The sequence below is a fragment of the Ranitomeya imitator genome, chromosome 1 (genome assembly GCF_032444005.1).
Source record: "Ranitomeya imitator isolate aRanImi1 chromosome 1, aRanImi1.pri, whole genome shotgun sequence".
Classification (NCBI taxonomy): domain Eukaryota; kingdom Metazoa; phylum Chordata; class Amphibia; order Anura; family Dendrobatidae; genus Ranitomeya; species Ranitomeya imitator.
Window position 1 is genome coordinate 228,257,306 of NC_091282.1, and position 15,162 is coordinate 228,272,467.

The following is a 15,162-nucleotide window of genomic DNA, read 5'->3' on the forward strand; positions in this document are numbered from 1 at the left end:
GGGGGTCTAGTTTCCAATATGGGGTCACTTGTTGGGGGTTTCTACTGCTTAGGTACATTAGGGGCTCTGCAAACGCAATGTGATGCCTGCAGATCATTCCATCTAAGTCTGTATTTCAAATGGGGCTCCTTCCCTTCCGAGCCTTCCCATACGCCCAAACGGTGGTTCCCCCCCCCACATATGGGGTATCAGCGCACTCAGGACAAATTGCACAACAAATTTTGGGGTCCAATTTCTCCTGTTACCCTTGGGAAAATACAAAACTGGGGGCTAAAAAATAATATTTGTGGGAAAAAAATTTTGTTTTATTTTTACGGCTCTGCATTATAAACTTCTGTGAAGCTCTTGGTGGGTCAAAGTGCTCACCACACATCTAGATAAGTTCCTTAGGGGGTCTACTTTCCAAAATGGTGTCACTTGTGGGGGGTTTCAATATTTAGGCACATCTGTGGCTCTCCAAACGCAACATGGCGTCTCATCTCAATTCCTGTGAATTTTGCATTGAAAAGTCAAACAGCGCTCCTTCCCTTCCGAGCTCTCCCATGCGCCCAAACAGTGGTTTACTCCCACATGTGGGGTATCAGCGTACTCAGGACAAATTGTGCAACAACTTTTTGGTTCCAATTTCTTCTCTTACCATTGGGAAAATAAAAAATTTGGGGCAAAAAGATCATTTTTTTTCACAAAAATTATTTTTTATTTTTACGGTTCTGCATTATAAACTTCTGTGAAGCACTTGGTGGGTCAAAGTGCTCACCACACCTCTAGATAAGTTCCTTAGGGGGTCTACTTTCCAAAATGGTGTCACTTGTGGGGGGTTTCAATGTTTAGGCACATCAGTGGCTCTTCAAATGCAACATGGCGTCCCATCTCAATTCCTATCAATTTTGCATTGAAAGGTCAAACGGCGCTCCTTCCCTTCCGAGGTCTCCCATGCGCCCAAACAGTGGTTTACCCCCACACATGGGGTATCAGAGTACTCAGGACAAATTGTGCAACAACTTTTTGGTTCCAATTTCTTCTCTTACCATTGGGAAAATAAAAAATTGGGGGCGAAAAGATAATTTTTGTGAAAAAAAAAATATTTTTTATTTTTACGGTTCTGCATTATAAACTTCTGTGAAGCACTTGGTTGGTCAAAGTGCTCACCACACCTCTAGATCAGTTCCTTTGAGGGTCTACTTTCCAAAATTGTGTCACTTGTGGGGGGTTTCAATGTTTAGGCACATCAGTGGCTCTCCAAACGCAACATGGCGTCCCATCTCAATTCCAGTCAATTTTGCATTAAAAAGTCAAATGGTGCTCCTTCGCTTCCAAGCTCTGTCATGCGCCCAAACAGTGGTTTACCCCCACATATGGGGTATCGGTATACTCTGGACAAATTGTACAACAATGTTTGGGGTCCATTTTCTCCTGTAACTCTTGGCAAAATAAAACAAATTGGAGCTGAAGTAAATTTTTTGTGAAAAAAAGTTAAATGTTCATTTTTATTTAAACATTCCAAAAATTCCTGTGAAACACCTGAAGGGTTAATAAACTTCTTGAATGTGGTTTTGAGAACCTTGAGGGGTGCAGCTTTTAGAATGGTGTCATACTTGGGTATTTTCTATCATATAGAGTAGACCCCTTAAAGTGACTTCAAATGAGATGTGGTCCCTAAAATAAAATGGTGTTGTAAAAATGAGAAATTGCTGGTCAACTTTTAACCCTTATAACTCCCTAACAAAAAAAAATTTTGGTTCCAAAATTGTGCTGATGTAAAGTATACATGTGGGAAATGTTACTTTAAGTATTGTGTGACATATCTCTGTGATTTAATTGCATAAAAATTCAAAGTTGGAAAATTGCGAAATTTTCAAAATTTTCGCCATGTTTCCGTTTTTTTTCACAAATAAACGCAGGTAATATCAAAGAAATTTTACCACTATCATGAAGTACAATATGTCACGAGAAAACAATGTCAGAATCACCGGGATGCGTTGAAGCGTTCCAGAGTTATAACCTCATAAAGGGACAGTGGTCAGAATTGTAAAAATTGGCCCGGTCCATAACGTGCAAACCACCCTTGGGGGTAAAGGGGTTAAACATTGTTTTTTTACTAATGGTACAAGGATACCAAGAACCACTTTCCACCTTATTAGTATTAAATAGTTGATTGTGAATTTGCCATATTTGCCAAGAATTGTACTCAGAAATAGTGCTATTTATTAATATTGAAACATGTCAATTTTTATATTACTATTTACAGTTATATTTCTAAATAATGATGGCCCTGCTAGTCACATGGCCTCTACATGCCTAAGGGGAATTCAGATGATTAACAGATGTCATACAATATGTCATTAATGTCCGGATGTGACCCTAGAGACCCCTGTCACAAAGACTGGCTTTGCAATTTCCCATAGACAGTAATAGACAGGACTATGCACATGCCCAGCTAGCTCAAACATTCACGACATGCCAATCATGACACACATGATATCCCAAAAAATGTGTAGTTCGAATACTCTTTGAAATCCAACATTACTGTTTATTCTGGAAAGTATACTTGGTATAAATACCCAAAAAGGTCAAAATGTTGCAGTAGAACAACAAAAGACCAGTCCAAAAAAAAGAAACCAACAGCTTTCATTTTACATGTACTACTAGACATATTAGAGATGATGCGCAGAAATAACCACATAAAATTAAATTCAGTACCCGTAACAATATTTCAGAGAGGCACAAATGCAAATACAGTTAGGTTAAAAAATATTTGGACAGTGATAGCTGTCCACCAAAACAACAAAAAAGTGCAGACTCTCAGCTGTAGGCATCATTCTCATGTCAGTATTTTTGCATCAGTGTTTGTATGCCAAAGCCTGGAGTGGAAATTACAGAGAAAAACTGTAATTGCCACTTGTTCTGTGTTTTGAAGATGCTTCTGGTTTTGGCATACAAATACTGACCTGTGAATGAGTCCTTAGAGCTCGCTCATGCGAGGTTATAACACGGCTAAGTGCTATCCGATGTTTTATTGGATAGGACATGGCCCAATGTTATACTATATGCTGTAAGCATATTCGATAATCGGAACATGCAGACCCATATGAGCCTATGGGTGGGTATAAAACATATGACTGCACTTAGATGTCATCTGAGTGCAGTCTGATTTACGAGTACAAAAACAATAGAGAAGATGGAAAAATAAAGTTCCATTCTCAGTCTCCTTCCTCCATCTTCATGTGTGAGAATTGGATCGCACTAAGGGTACCGTCACACTATACGATTTACCTACGATCACGACCAGTGATACGACCTGGCCGTGATCGTTGATAAGTCATTGTGTGGTCGCTGGAGAGCTGTCACACAGACAGCTCTCCAGCGACCAACGATGCCGAGGTCCTCGGGTAACCAGGGTAAACATCGGGTTACTAAGCGCAGGACCGCGCTTAGTAACCCGATGTTTACCCTGGTTACCAGCGTAAAAAAAACCAAACAGCACATACTTACATTCCGGTGTCTGTCCCTTGCCGTCTGCTTCCCGCACTGACTGACTGCCGGCCGTAAAGTGAAAGCACAGCACAGCGGTGACATCACCACTGTGCTCTGCTTTCACTTTACGGCCGGCAGTCACTGAGTGCGGGAAGCAGACGGCAAGGGACCTGACGGACACCGGAATGTAAGTATGTACTGTTTTTTTTTTTTTACATTTACGCTGGTAACCAGGGTAAACATCGGGTTACTAAGACCGGTCCTGCGCTTAGTAACCCGATGTTTACCCTGGTTACAAGCGAACGCATCGCTAGATCGGTGTCACACACACCGATCTAGCGATGCCAGCGGGAGATCCAGTGACGAAAGAAAGTTCCAAACGATCTGCTACGACGTATGATTCGCAGCAGGATCCCTGATCGCTGCTTCGTGTCAGACACAGCGATATCGTATGGATATCGCTGGAACGTCACGAATCGTACCGTCGTAGCAATCAAAATGGCACTGTGTGACGGTACCCTAAGATTACTCTCGGCTCAAACGCTGATCAGAGTGTCATTAGCATAATTGACCTCATTCTCGCACATCAGAGAACATATAGCCGTCTGACCGCAGCCTTAACTTTGGCATATTTACATCCTAACTGGACTAAGGGTTATGAATTACTGCTCTTTAATGTGTAAAGGAACCAATAGTAATTATACAATTATCTTAAAAGCTCTGTAATGAGCTGCATGGGCTATTCCCTCGTTAATCCATCATCAATTATGTAGGTCAAAGATTTGGAGCTGATTACAGGTGTGGCATTTTCATTTGGAAGCTATTGCTGTGAACCCACAATATGCGGACAAAGGAGCAATCAATGGAAGCGAAACAGACTATCATTAGGCTGAAAAAAGAAATCCATCAGTGAGATAGTAAAAAACTTAAAGGGAACCTGTCATCTGAATTTGGCGGGACTGGTTTTGGGTCATATGGGCGGAGTTTTCGGGTGTTTGATTCACCCTTTCCTTACCTGCTGGCTGCATGCTGGCTGCAATATTGGATTGAAGGTCATTCTCTGTCCTCCATAGTACACGCCTGCACAAGGCAAGATTGCTTTGCGCAGGCGTGTACTATGGAGGACAGAGAATGAACTTCAATCCAATATTGCAGCCAGCATGCAGTCAGCGGGTAAGGAAAGGGTGAATCAAACACCCAAAACCTCCGCCCATATGACCCAAAACCAGTCCCGCCAAATTCAGGTGACAGAGTCCCTTTAAGAGTTGCTAAATGAATAGTTTGATACAATCTGCAAAAAAAAAGAAAAAAGAGCACACTAGTGAGCTTCGGGTCTCAAAAAGGCCGGATGACCCTGGAAGACAACACTGGTGTTTGATCATACAATTTTTTCCTTTGTGAAAAAACCCCATCACCATCCCATCGACTCAAGTGAAGAACACTCTCTAGGAAGTAGGCGGTAAGTGATTTAGTATTTAAGTCTACCATAAAGAGAAGACTTCATGAGACATCATGAGAGCAAATACAGAGGGTTCACCACAAGGTGCAAACCATTAGGCTATGTGCACACATTCAGGAATTCATGCAGAAACTTCCTGTGAAAATCTGGACATTTCTGCCAGATTTCCGCATGAAATCCGCATGCGTTTTTTGCGTGGTTTTGACGCGGTTTTTGCGTGTTTTTTTCCGGACATTTCCCAATGCATTAAACAGTGGGAAAACCGCGAAAAAACCTCAAAATTAATGAGCAGGTTCATTATTTTTCCGCAATGCGTTTTTCATGCGGAAAAACGCACATCATGTGCACAGAAGTTGCGGATTTCATTAAAAATGATAGGATGCTTAATGTATGCAGATTATTTGCGGTTTTATAGCATTTTTATTGGGCAAAAACGCTAAAAAAAACGCAAATAATCTGCAACGTGTGCACATAGCCTTAATTGGTCTTAAGTATAGAAAGTCCACATTAGACTTTGCAATAGAAGAAACCAGCTCAGTTCTGAAAAATCATTCTTTGGACATATTAAACAGAAATCAACCTGTGCCAGAATGATGGGAAGAAGAAAGTATGGAGAAGGCTTGGAATGACTCGTGATTCGAAGTAAACATCTTCTGTAAACGTGGAGGCATGTGCATGAGAAAATTTCATGAGAGCAAATACAGAGGGTCCATCACAAGGTGCAAACCATTAATCAGCCTTAAAAATAAAAAGATCAGATTACACACTTTGCCAAAATACATCTAAAGTAGGCAGCCCAGTTCTGGAAATGCATTCTTTGGACAGATGAACCTAAGATAAACCTGTACCAGAATGATGGGAAGAAGAAAGTATGGAGAAGGCTTAGAACAACTCATGATCGAAAGCACACCACATCCTCTGTAAAACATGGTGGAGGCAATGTGATGGCTTGGGCATGCATGGCGTGCAATAACAATGGGTCACTAGTGTTTATTGATGATGTGACTGAAGACAGAAGCGGCAGGATGAGATCTGAAGTGCACAGCGCCATACTTTCTGCTCAGACTCCACCAAATGCAGTTGATCAGACACCACTTTACAGAACAAATCGACAATGACCCAAAACACACCGCGAAAGCAACCCAGGAGTTTTTAAGGCAAAGAAGTATAATATTCTGCAATGGCCGGGGCAATCACCAGATCTCAACCCCATCGAGCAGTATTTCACATGCTTATGACAAAACTTAAGGCAGAAACACCCATAAATAAGCAACAACTGAAGTCAGCTGCAGTAAAGGCCTGGCAAAGCATCACAAAGGAAGAAACCCATTGTTTGGTGACGTCCATGGCTTCCAGAGTTGAGGCAGTCATGCAAAAGTTTCTCTACTTAACATTTTATTTAGTTAAGTTTGTCCAATTACTTTTGAGCCCCTGAAATGAAGAGGCTTTGTAGAAGAATGGTTCCAATTGCCAAATATTTTTGTTCAACCCCTTTCATTATACCTGAAAGTCTACACTTCCATTGCATCTCAGTTATTTTATGTTAAATAATAATAATAGTGGCCTAAAGATTCGGTCGCTGTCCAAATATTTCTGGACCTACGGTAATTGTATGTAAAAAAACTAAATAATAGAATTTCTTTAACACCAGCATCAGCCCCTTATTATTATTAAATTTGGTATACAAAACAAGAACAGCAGCATTGACTTAAAGATATAGTCCAAAAAACAAGCTGTCCCGTATCGATTCGATAGAGGATAACATTCTGATAGCTGGGGGTCTGACCGCTGTGACCCCTAATTATCCCAAGATTGGAGCTTTAGAATCTAGAGAAAGGGGCTGTACAGCCCCAACTTGAAAGGTGTGGAAGTGCCTTTGCTACATTTGTTGTTTAGGGGACTACCCAATGCAGTGCTCCTCCAGTCCCATAGACAATGAGTGGAGGAGAGGCTGTTCTTGCACACCTCCACGCTAATCAGGATTGCCGAGCCCCATTTTTTGGGTTCCAAAGCCCCGTATTCAGGATTGCTGGGGTAATTATCGCCTAGTGAAAGCTTTTCACAGCTTTTCCTAACTAATTCTCCACTATGGGATGACAGGAGTAAGCTGCTGTTATTGGACTTTGAAATTGAACATGGTCGAATCTTCATTCCCTTGTTATCAGGGAAGAGTCTGAAGGCCTCCTGCTTATATAGCGATATCATATTCCACAGCACTTTACAGACTGATAATCACTATCCCCATTGGGGCTCACAATTTAAATTCCTTTTCATTATGTCTTTGCAGTGTAGAGGTAAACTAGAGTACCTGGAGGAAACTGACGCAACATGGAGAGAACATACAAACTCCTTGCAGATGTTGTCCTAAGTGGGATTTGACCCAAGGACCCCAGCGCTGCAGAGTAACAGTGCTAACCACTGAGCCACCGTGCTGCCACACAGACCACATATACAATTAATCCATAAAGAAGACAAACTGATCAGCGCCAAACTGAAACATGTTGCAGGATGCTTCTGCCCATTCATTAGCAATCTGTAGGGGTCTCAGACCCCAGACCTTGGCCAATCTAACTTTTTCACGTCATAAATTGGTGGAACTGGAAGGTACCCTTTAAAAGAAGTCTGTAGGTCCCACCGAAAACACGAGACTTAGCTCTAATGTGTTTGAACATCTAAAGTGAAGATTTGTTGAATTTGCATTTCGGCCCGTTTCCATGTTATTGCAGTCACCACTTTAGACAGTTGGTAAACTATGAGTGACACATCATGTAAGTAACACAACATTTAAGAAAACTAATTGCTCTTACCTGAGACTTGGTAAGTAAAGTAGAGGACAGCAAGGAAGCATACAGTACAATGCAGGAGGGAAGGCATAGTGTGCTGCAGATTTCTCTTACATCAGATGCCAGTCAAGCACAGGGTAACGGAGAACAGGGCAGTGATGAAGGCCTGGCAATGGGATGAAGGATGTGGATCAAACAGCTGCTGCTGACAGCCCCATTGGGGCAGCCCTAGTACACAGGATTGGGGGAGGTGCAGGCAGACTCCTTAGAACAGAGAAGGTTGTGTTGGGAAGCCCTGGCTTCAGTAGTGCAGCCAGCACTGAAGTAGGAGAAGGCAGACTTTACACCACAGAGAGCCTGGCAGCGCTCCCAGCGAACAACTGACAACACGAGAGAAGTTCCAGGTTTTATACTTTGCTGACAGGAAGCAATTCCATAGTACAAAGACCATTCAGTCTGACTCGGGCACACAATGCAGAGATAAACATGCTAAACATCAACTGATTCAGTCATTTTAATAATTGGGACCTCACATAATCGATCACTTATTCATGAGAAACCAACATAGGTTGACTGGCAGATAAATGGATAGATATGAATGCATCTTTCAACATTTATACACTGTCCACATCTGTAAACCAAATTCGATATACAATACACAGTGCGTCATACAAAATACACCTGTGCTCATATAGGGGATCAGTTTATAACAAAATCCCATGCAACAGTAACAGATAAACCCCACATAGAAAATGCTGCACAAAACGGGATCAATATCAAACAAAATATTTTATTAAACAAGCCAAATATAAAATTGTACCTAACAACAAATGGGATACTATGAAGGTGACAACTACCCTGGGGCCGCAGGTCAGAGGCTATAAACATGCAAAATACTAGTACTAATGTCCCCAATAGAGAGTAGTTGGTGTGAATAGTGAGTTCATATGCATTTGAACAGAGTGGGGATGCCCCGGAAGAAGGCACGCACGCCGAAACGCGCGTAGGGGTGGTGGCGCCGCAGGTCAGAGGTAAATATGCTTCACAAATGTTATTTGTTTTCCTAACGTCTGCTCTGGTGTTGTTGCTGGATGCTCCTTACCAGCCTAGTGTACTCTGTTCAAATACATATGAACTCACTATTCACACCAACTACGCTCTATTGGGGACATTAGTACTAGTATTTTGCATGTTTATAGCCTCTGACCTGCGGCCCCAGGGTAGTTGTCACCTTCATAGTATCCAATTTGTTGTTAGATACAATTTTATATTTGGCTTGTTTAATAAAATATTTTGTTTGATATTGATCCCGTTTTGTGCAGTATTTTCTATGTAGGGTTTAACTGTCCACATCTGTCCACCGCTGACACTGCAAACAGCCTTTTAATTTAAGGTGCCGAGTTTTGGACCCCCACTGACATGACATTGATGGCCTATCATAAGGACTTCAGGAATACTAAAGCAGTGATCAATAGCCACAAAGACATCTATATTCAGAAGGGATAGCTCCTGACAATGTTCATGCATGCATATAGACTATGAAGCAAAAGGTACTGCCCACAGTGTCCATTCACTAAAAACCCTACCTCATCTGGCATCATATGTGTAGGCCCTGTAGGACGCCCTGGAACATGAACCATCCAGGACAGCTTGCAAATTATGAACTGTTTTAAGAGCGATCTGTGGCTTTCCAAGAAGGTTATGAACTGGGGAAAATACTTCATCTATCTCTTGGTGTATTTGTCATTTAATCTACATTTGGACACATGGTTCTCCATGTTCCTTTTTGAAACTCTACCATCCATTGTCACTTGTCTGTTGCTTGATAAGACACACATCTAGGCTAATTAGAATGTCAGTGGAGTATTATATTTTAGGGATCTTGTTTTGTAATGGTCAGTCAGCAAAGTGGATTCTTAAAGCCATAGGTCTGGATAAGCAGCACATTCCCAAATGAGTTGATGCAGCAAAGAACAAGAGAGCTGGAAATGCTGTACGGCACCTTTAGCAACATGGATTAGCAGAGCTAAATAAACTGGTCAGTACTTGTAGCAACCTGGAATAGTTGAACTGGATATACTGAATGACACCTTAGGCATAGAATAGCACAACTGGTTATGCTGGATGGCACCTTGGACGTGGACTGCTAGAGGTAGACATACAGGATGACACCTTAAAACAGCAGAGCCGATTAGGGAGACAGGCATTTTGGAATAGCAAAAATGAATATGAGGACAAGCTCATAGCAGAGCAAAGTATACAGACTGGCATCTTGGAATATAAGAGTCGAGTATGCGACATATAGAGCAGAACTGAGTTTGTGGAGTGTCACCTTGTAACTGCAGAGCTGGCTCCTTGTATAAGCAGAGTATGCTGACTTTCACTTTGGAAAAACAGAACCGATAATGATGCAGGAACCTTGAAACAATAAAACCGAGTGTAAGGAAGGGGGATACGGATATCACCCTGCCATCACTAATCTGTGACGCAGCTTACATAGTCGCAGCTCTCTGGCGTATCCTTACTCTCAGATCAGTCAGGGAACTGCACCTAGGATAAGTAGTCACCGGAGAGGCTGCCCTGTCACATACTGGTTATCGGGGCACTCTGCAGTGAGGGCTGCATACTTACCACCAGTCCCAGGCTGGGAATATACTGTATATATAACCCTCCGATTTATCACTGCCAGGATCCCCCAATAACACCAGAATGGTATGCTGCCACCAGTTCCTCGTTAGATATAAGCCCAGTCCGTTACCAAGCTTATATCGGGTCAGAAACCAACCCCAGGTAGCATATAAGTACTAGCCAGACTTACGGATGTGAGAAATTGGATTTCGAGATAAAAGAGCCACCCAAAATTAATTGATATTTTAATTGCCGAAAGGCACACTAGATGCTACAAATATATACAGAGTAATATACAGATATTACAGCCAGAAGTACAGATAAAAGTAGGGTACAGGTTGAGATTGCAGTTAGCTGTATGTGTCACGTTACCATTTCTTATCACATGGATGAAGGGCAGTTCTCGTATCCACAGACACTTTCTTAGTTTCTGGTCCGTCTCCACACGTAACGTGATGTGGCTTCCATGGCAGAACAAAGACAAACGCTAAAGGTGTGTAGCTAGCTTCTAACCCCTAGCTCGCCCTCTCCCATACTTGTCACCACCCCTCTGGAGCTGGACTGAATTCTTCTCCCTTGACCTCCTAGCTGAAATAATTCCCAATATTCAGTATGGGTCATAACTTCCTGGGGGGTCCAAACGGGACTACTGATGTCTCAACGGGTTCATTGGGGCTGGACCGATACAGAGAGTCCAAACTTGGGTCGGCTAAGTGGTTCTGGAGAGCCAGTCTCGATAGCTCGGTATCCGGGACTGCTAGAGCAAGATAAGATGCAGGGATGCATGCGGAGAGCTCCCAGGATTCTGGTGGCATATTGGACCTAACCCTGAGATGCACTGTACTTTTATAATTCATCTCTAGATGTCGGTGATGCTCGGTCTAGAGCTTTCCCTTGATGTTGGCGGACTTGCACAAAAGGCGGCAGTGGGTCCCAGCTCTGCTCCTCCTTGCCTTCATTAACACGTGGCCTCTAATTCTCTGGCCAAATGGCAGAGTTCTGTTCTTTTGGGGATTTCACTTCAGAAAATATGAATCAAAACCCAGCAGTTAAGCAGAGCTGGGTTTGTCATGACACTAAGAACAAGTCCAGGGATGCCGTTGTGGTGATGATGTGACATAAGAAGTGTCTGCTGGGTTTCCATAGTAAACCAGTGAACACTGGGGCAGAGGGAGCAAGCAATTGGGAAAAGAAGCCAACTAGAGTTGGGACAGATTAATAACAATATGAGAAATTTCATACTTGTAAATAGTAGGAATTTACCAGCATGTATTGTATCTCCAAAACAGCTGTCTACAGATGGGTAACTGTGTAGTGGCTCATATCCCAAGTCATGTTTTGATACGCTTTAATATGTCAGACATTGATTAGCTAGCTAGTCATCTATATGTGCACTGGAGAGACAATTTTGTTTCTTCTCGAGGTGAGCTAATTTGCATACAGAACTTCCAGTATTATCACTCATAAACTAAATGACAACAACATGCAGGTTTGGCTCTCTGGACAAATTTGAGAGATTTTTTTACCTACTATATGTGAATAGGCGGAGGCTTCAAGGCAAAAATATTTATAGGAACCTTCAACTAAATTGCGGAACCGACACTCCAACTGACATTTATTGCATGCCACATAAAGGATACTGTAGTTTACTGTGCATGCTGGTGGCTCTCTGTTTTGATAGTATCACACTCCAGTCATCATGGATTTTCCCTGAAGACACAAAAGAGAATAGTAAAACCAAAAACACTCAGTTTGAAAAAATGTTGCAGTAATCCGCAAGTGCTAGTAAAAGATGTAAAAAACAGGGTATTTGGTTGATACGTTTTTTGCAAAAAATGTATACTAAGCTGCTCTACCAAACTTCACGGTATACCCTTATCAGAGCAGTCCTAACTAATGTATGCAATCCCTATCTGATGTATTTAAAAACCTGATCATCTGTATATTACCTGTGTGAACAGGGTTCAGAGAGGAAAAATCCATGTGTGCATACAGGGTAGAACAGCTTTTGTGCAGATAGCCCAAGAGGAGTGGTGGAACTCCCCAGTCTTGTAGACACAAGAGAACAATTATGGAAACAGGAACACATGGGCTACTTGCACAGTGAACAAGTCTGTATGATCATGTTCACACACCACCAAGAAACCTGAAGACACAAAAGAGAATAGTAAAACCAAAAACACTCAGTTTGAAAAAATGTTGCAGTAATCCGCAAGTGCTAGTAAAAGATGTAAAAAACAGCGTTTTTGGTTGATACGTTTTTTGCAAAAAATGTATACTAAGCTGCTCTACCAAACTTCACGGTATACCCTTATCAGAGCAGTCCTAACTAATGTATGCAATCCCTATCTGATGTATTTAAAAACCTGATCATCTGTATATTACCTGTGTGAACAGGGTTCAGAGAGGAAAAATCCATGTGTGCATACAGGGTAGAACAGCTTTTGTGCAGATAGCCCAAGAGGAGTGGTGGAACTCCCCAGTCTTGTAGACACAAGAGAACAATTATGGAAACAGGAACACATGGGCTACTTGCACAGTGAGCAAGTCTGTATGATCATGTTCACACACCACCAAGAAACCTGAAGACACAAAAGAGAATAGTAAAACCAAAAACACTCAGTTTGAAAAAATGTTGCAGTAATCCGCAAGTGCTAGTAAAAGATGTAAAAAACAGGGTATTTGGTTGATACGTTTTTTGCTAAAAATGTATACTAAGCTGCTCTACCAAACTTCACGGTATACCCTTATCAGAGCAGTCCTAACTAATGTATGCAATCCCTATCTGATGTATTTAAAAACCTGATCATCTGTATATTACCTGTGTGAACAGGGTTCAGAGAGGAAAAATCCATGTGTGCATACAGGGTAGAACAGCTTTTGTGCAGATAGCCCAAGAGGAGTGGTGGAACTCCCCAGTCTTGTAGACACAAGAGAACAATTATGGAAACAGGAACACATGGGCTACTTGCACAGTGAACAAGTATACAATATACAGATGATCAGGTTTTTAAATACATCAGATAGGGATTGCATACATTAGTTAGGACTGCTCTGATAAGGGTATACCGTGAAGATTGGTAGAGCAGCTTAGTATACATTTTTTGCAAAAAACGTATCAACCAAATACTCTGTTTTTTACATCTTTTACTAGCACTTGCGGATTACTGCAACATTTTTTCAAACTGAGTGTTTTTGGTTTTACTATTCTCTTTTGTGTCTTCAGGTTTCTTGGTGGTGTGTGAACATGATCATACAGACTTGTTCACTGTGCAAGTAGCCCATGTGTTCCTGTTTCCATAATTGTTCTCTTGTGTCTACAAGACTGGGGAGTTCCACCACTCCTCTTGGGCTATCTGCACAAAAGCTGTTCTACCCTGTATGCACACATGGATTTTTCCTCTCTGAACCCTGTTCACACAGGTAATATACAGATGATCAGGTTTTTAAATACATCAGATAGGGATTGCATACATTAGTTAGGACTGCTCTGATAAGGGTATACCGTGAAGTTTGGTAGAGCAGCTTAGTATACATTTTTTGCAAAAAACATATCAACCAAATACCCTGTTTTTTACATCTTTTACTAGCACTTGCGGATTACTGCAACATTTTTTCAAACTGAGTGTTTTTGGTTTTACTATTCTCTTTTGTGTCTTCAGGTTTCTTGGTGGTGTGTGAACATGATCATACAGACTTGTTCACTGTGCAAGTAGCCCATGTGTTCCTGTTATCATGGATTTTCCCTGCCTAGATGTTTCATAGTAAGTACGGTAGTTAAAAGAGATGGTGTGAATCGATTTGCAGAACATGGTCTAGCGTCCATGTCACTGGTCTGTGACCAATGTATAGTAGCCAAGAGAACTACATGACAGCATCTGCAGCTCTTCTTTTGACCAGCAGGACTGGCACGTCATCACACATGGGTCACGCCGCAACAATGAGTGCCTGGCTGGTTACTTAGAAGAGGAAGCGGGGATGCTGACAGGTATGAGGTGATATACAGGGCTCCAATAAAGTAACACGACCAATAGACCAGATCCTGATAGTTGATTGACACCATCTCTAGAAGCCAAATATCCTTATCATATTTTTGGAGTGTGAAAGAGATTTTGAACCCCTTGTAGAAACCTAAGCAAAGACAAGTACAGTTCCTATTCTTTTGCATATTTGTCACACTTAAGTAATTCAGATCAACGAACAAATTTAAATATTAGACAAAGATAACACAAATAAAAAAAATGCAGTTTTTAAATGAAGATCTTTATTATTGAAGGGAAGGTACTGCGTTTGTAGGTCATTAATAAATCACTGTAATGTAGCATAACATGCTGCTATAAGCAAGTTTGAAATGCATGTGAAACAGATTTCATGTGTTATATAAGTTTAAAGAATGCACTGGGGGCTGACATCTTGGTTTTGCAGCAGTAGCAGGGGACTATCAGTGTCAGATTACGGCACCCCATGGACATAGGAGATAATAGACCGGCGCTGACCCTATCTGTAACATTGCAGCAGCATTAGCAGTGAGCTGGGCACGTCTCTGTGGGCTGCACAACTCACTGCTGTAGGTGTGACTAGCTGCCATTTTATTAGAGCCCTGTGCTCTCTATCGCAGGACAGAAGCCCTCACTGCTCCTCTGTACTCCAGGCAGGCACGTCCTGGGCACACATCCTCTGCTCCTCACACGCTGCCCTGTGTGCTTCTCCTGCTGTGTCTCCCCCTCCCCCTCACACACAGTCCCTGTGATCTCCAGTAAGCTGCAATCACAGCCTGCAGAGAGGGAGGTGACACCTGGAGAGAGAGAGCAGGGCAGC

At 42.0% G+C, this 15,162-nt stretch overlaps 1 protein-coding gene across 1 annotated transcript in view; it reads right to left on the reverse strand.

Moving 5' to 3' along the window:
- The window catches only part of SUSD2 (sushi domain containing 2), a 367,145-nt gene extending 359,047 nt beyond the window's left edge, over nt 1-8,098 (reverse strand). Inside the window, exon 1 of the mRNA XM_069754446.1 lies at nt 7,741-8,098. Coding sequence (XP_069610547.1) covers nt 7,741-7,807 — 67 coding nt within the window. The 5' untranslated portion in view covers nt 7,808-8,098. The remainder of the gene's footprint in view (nt 1-7,740) is intronic.
- Between the last annotated feature and the right edge of the window lie 7,064 nt (nt 8,099-15,162).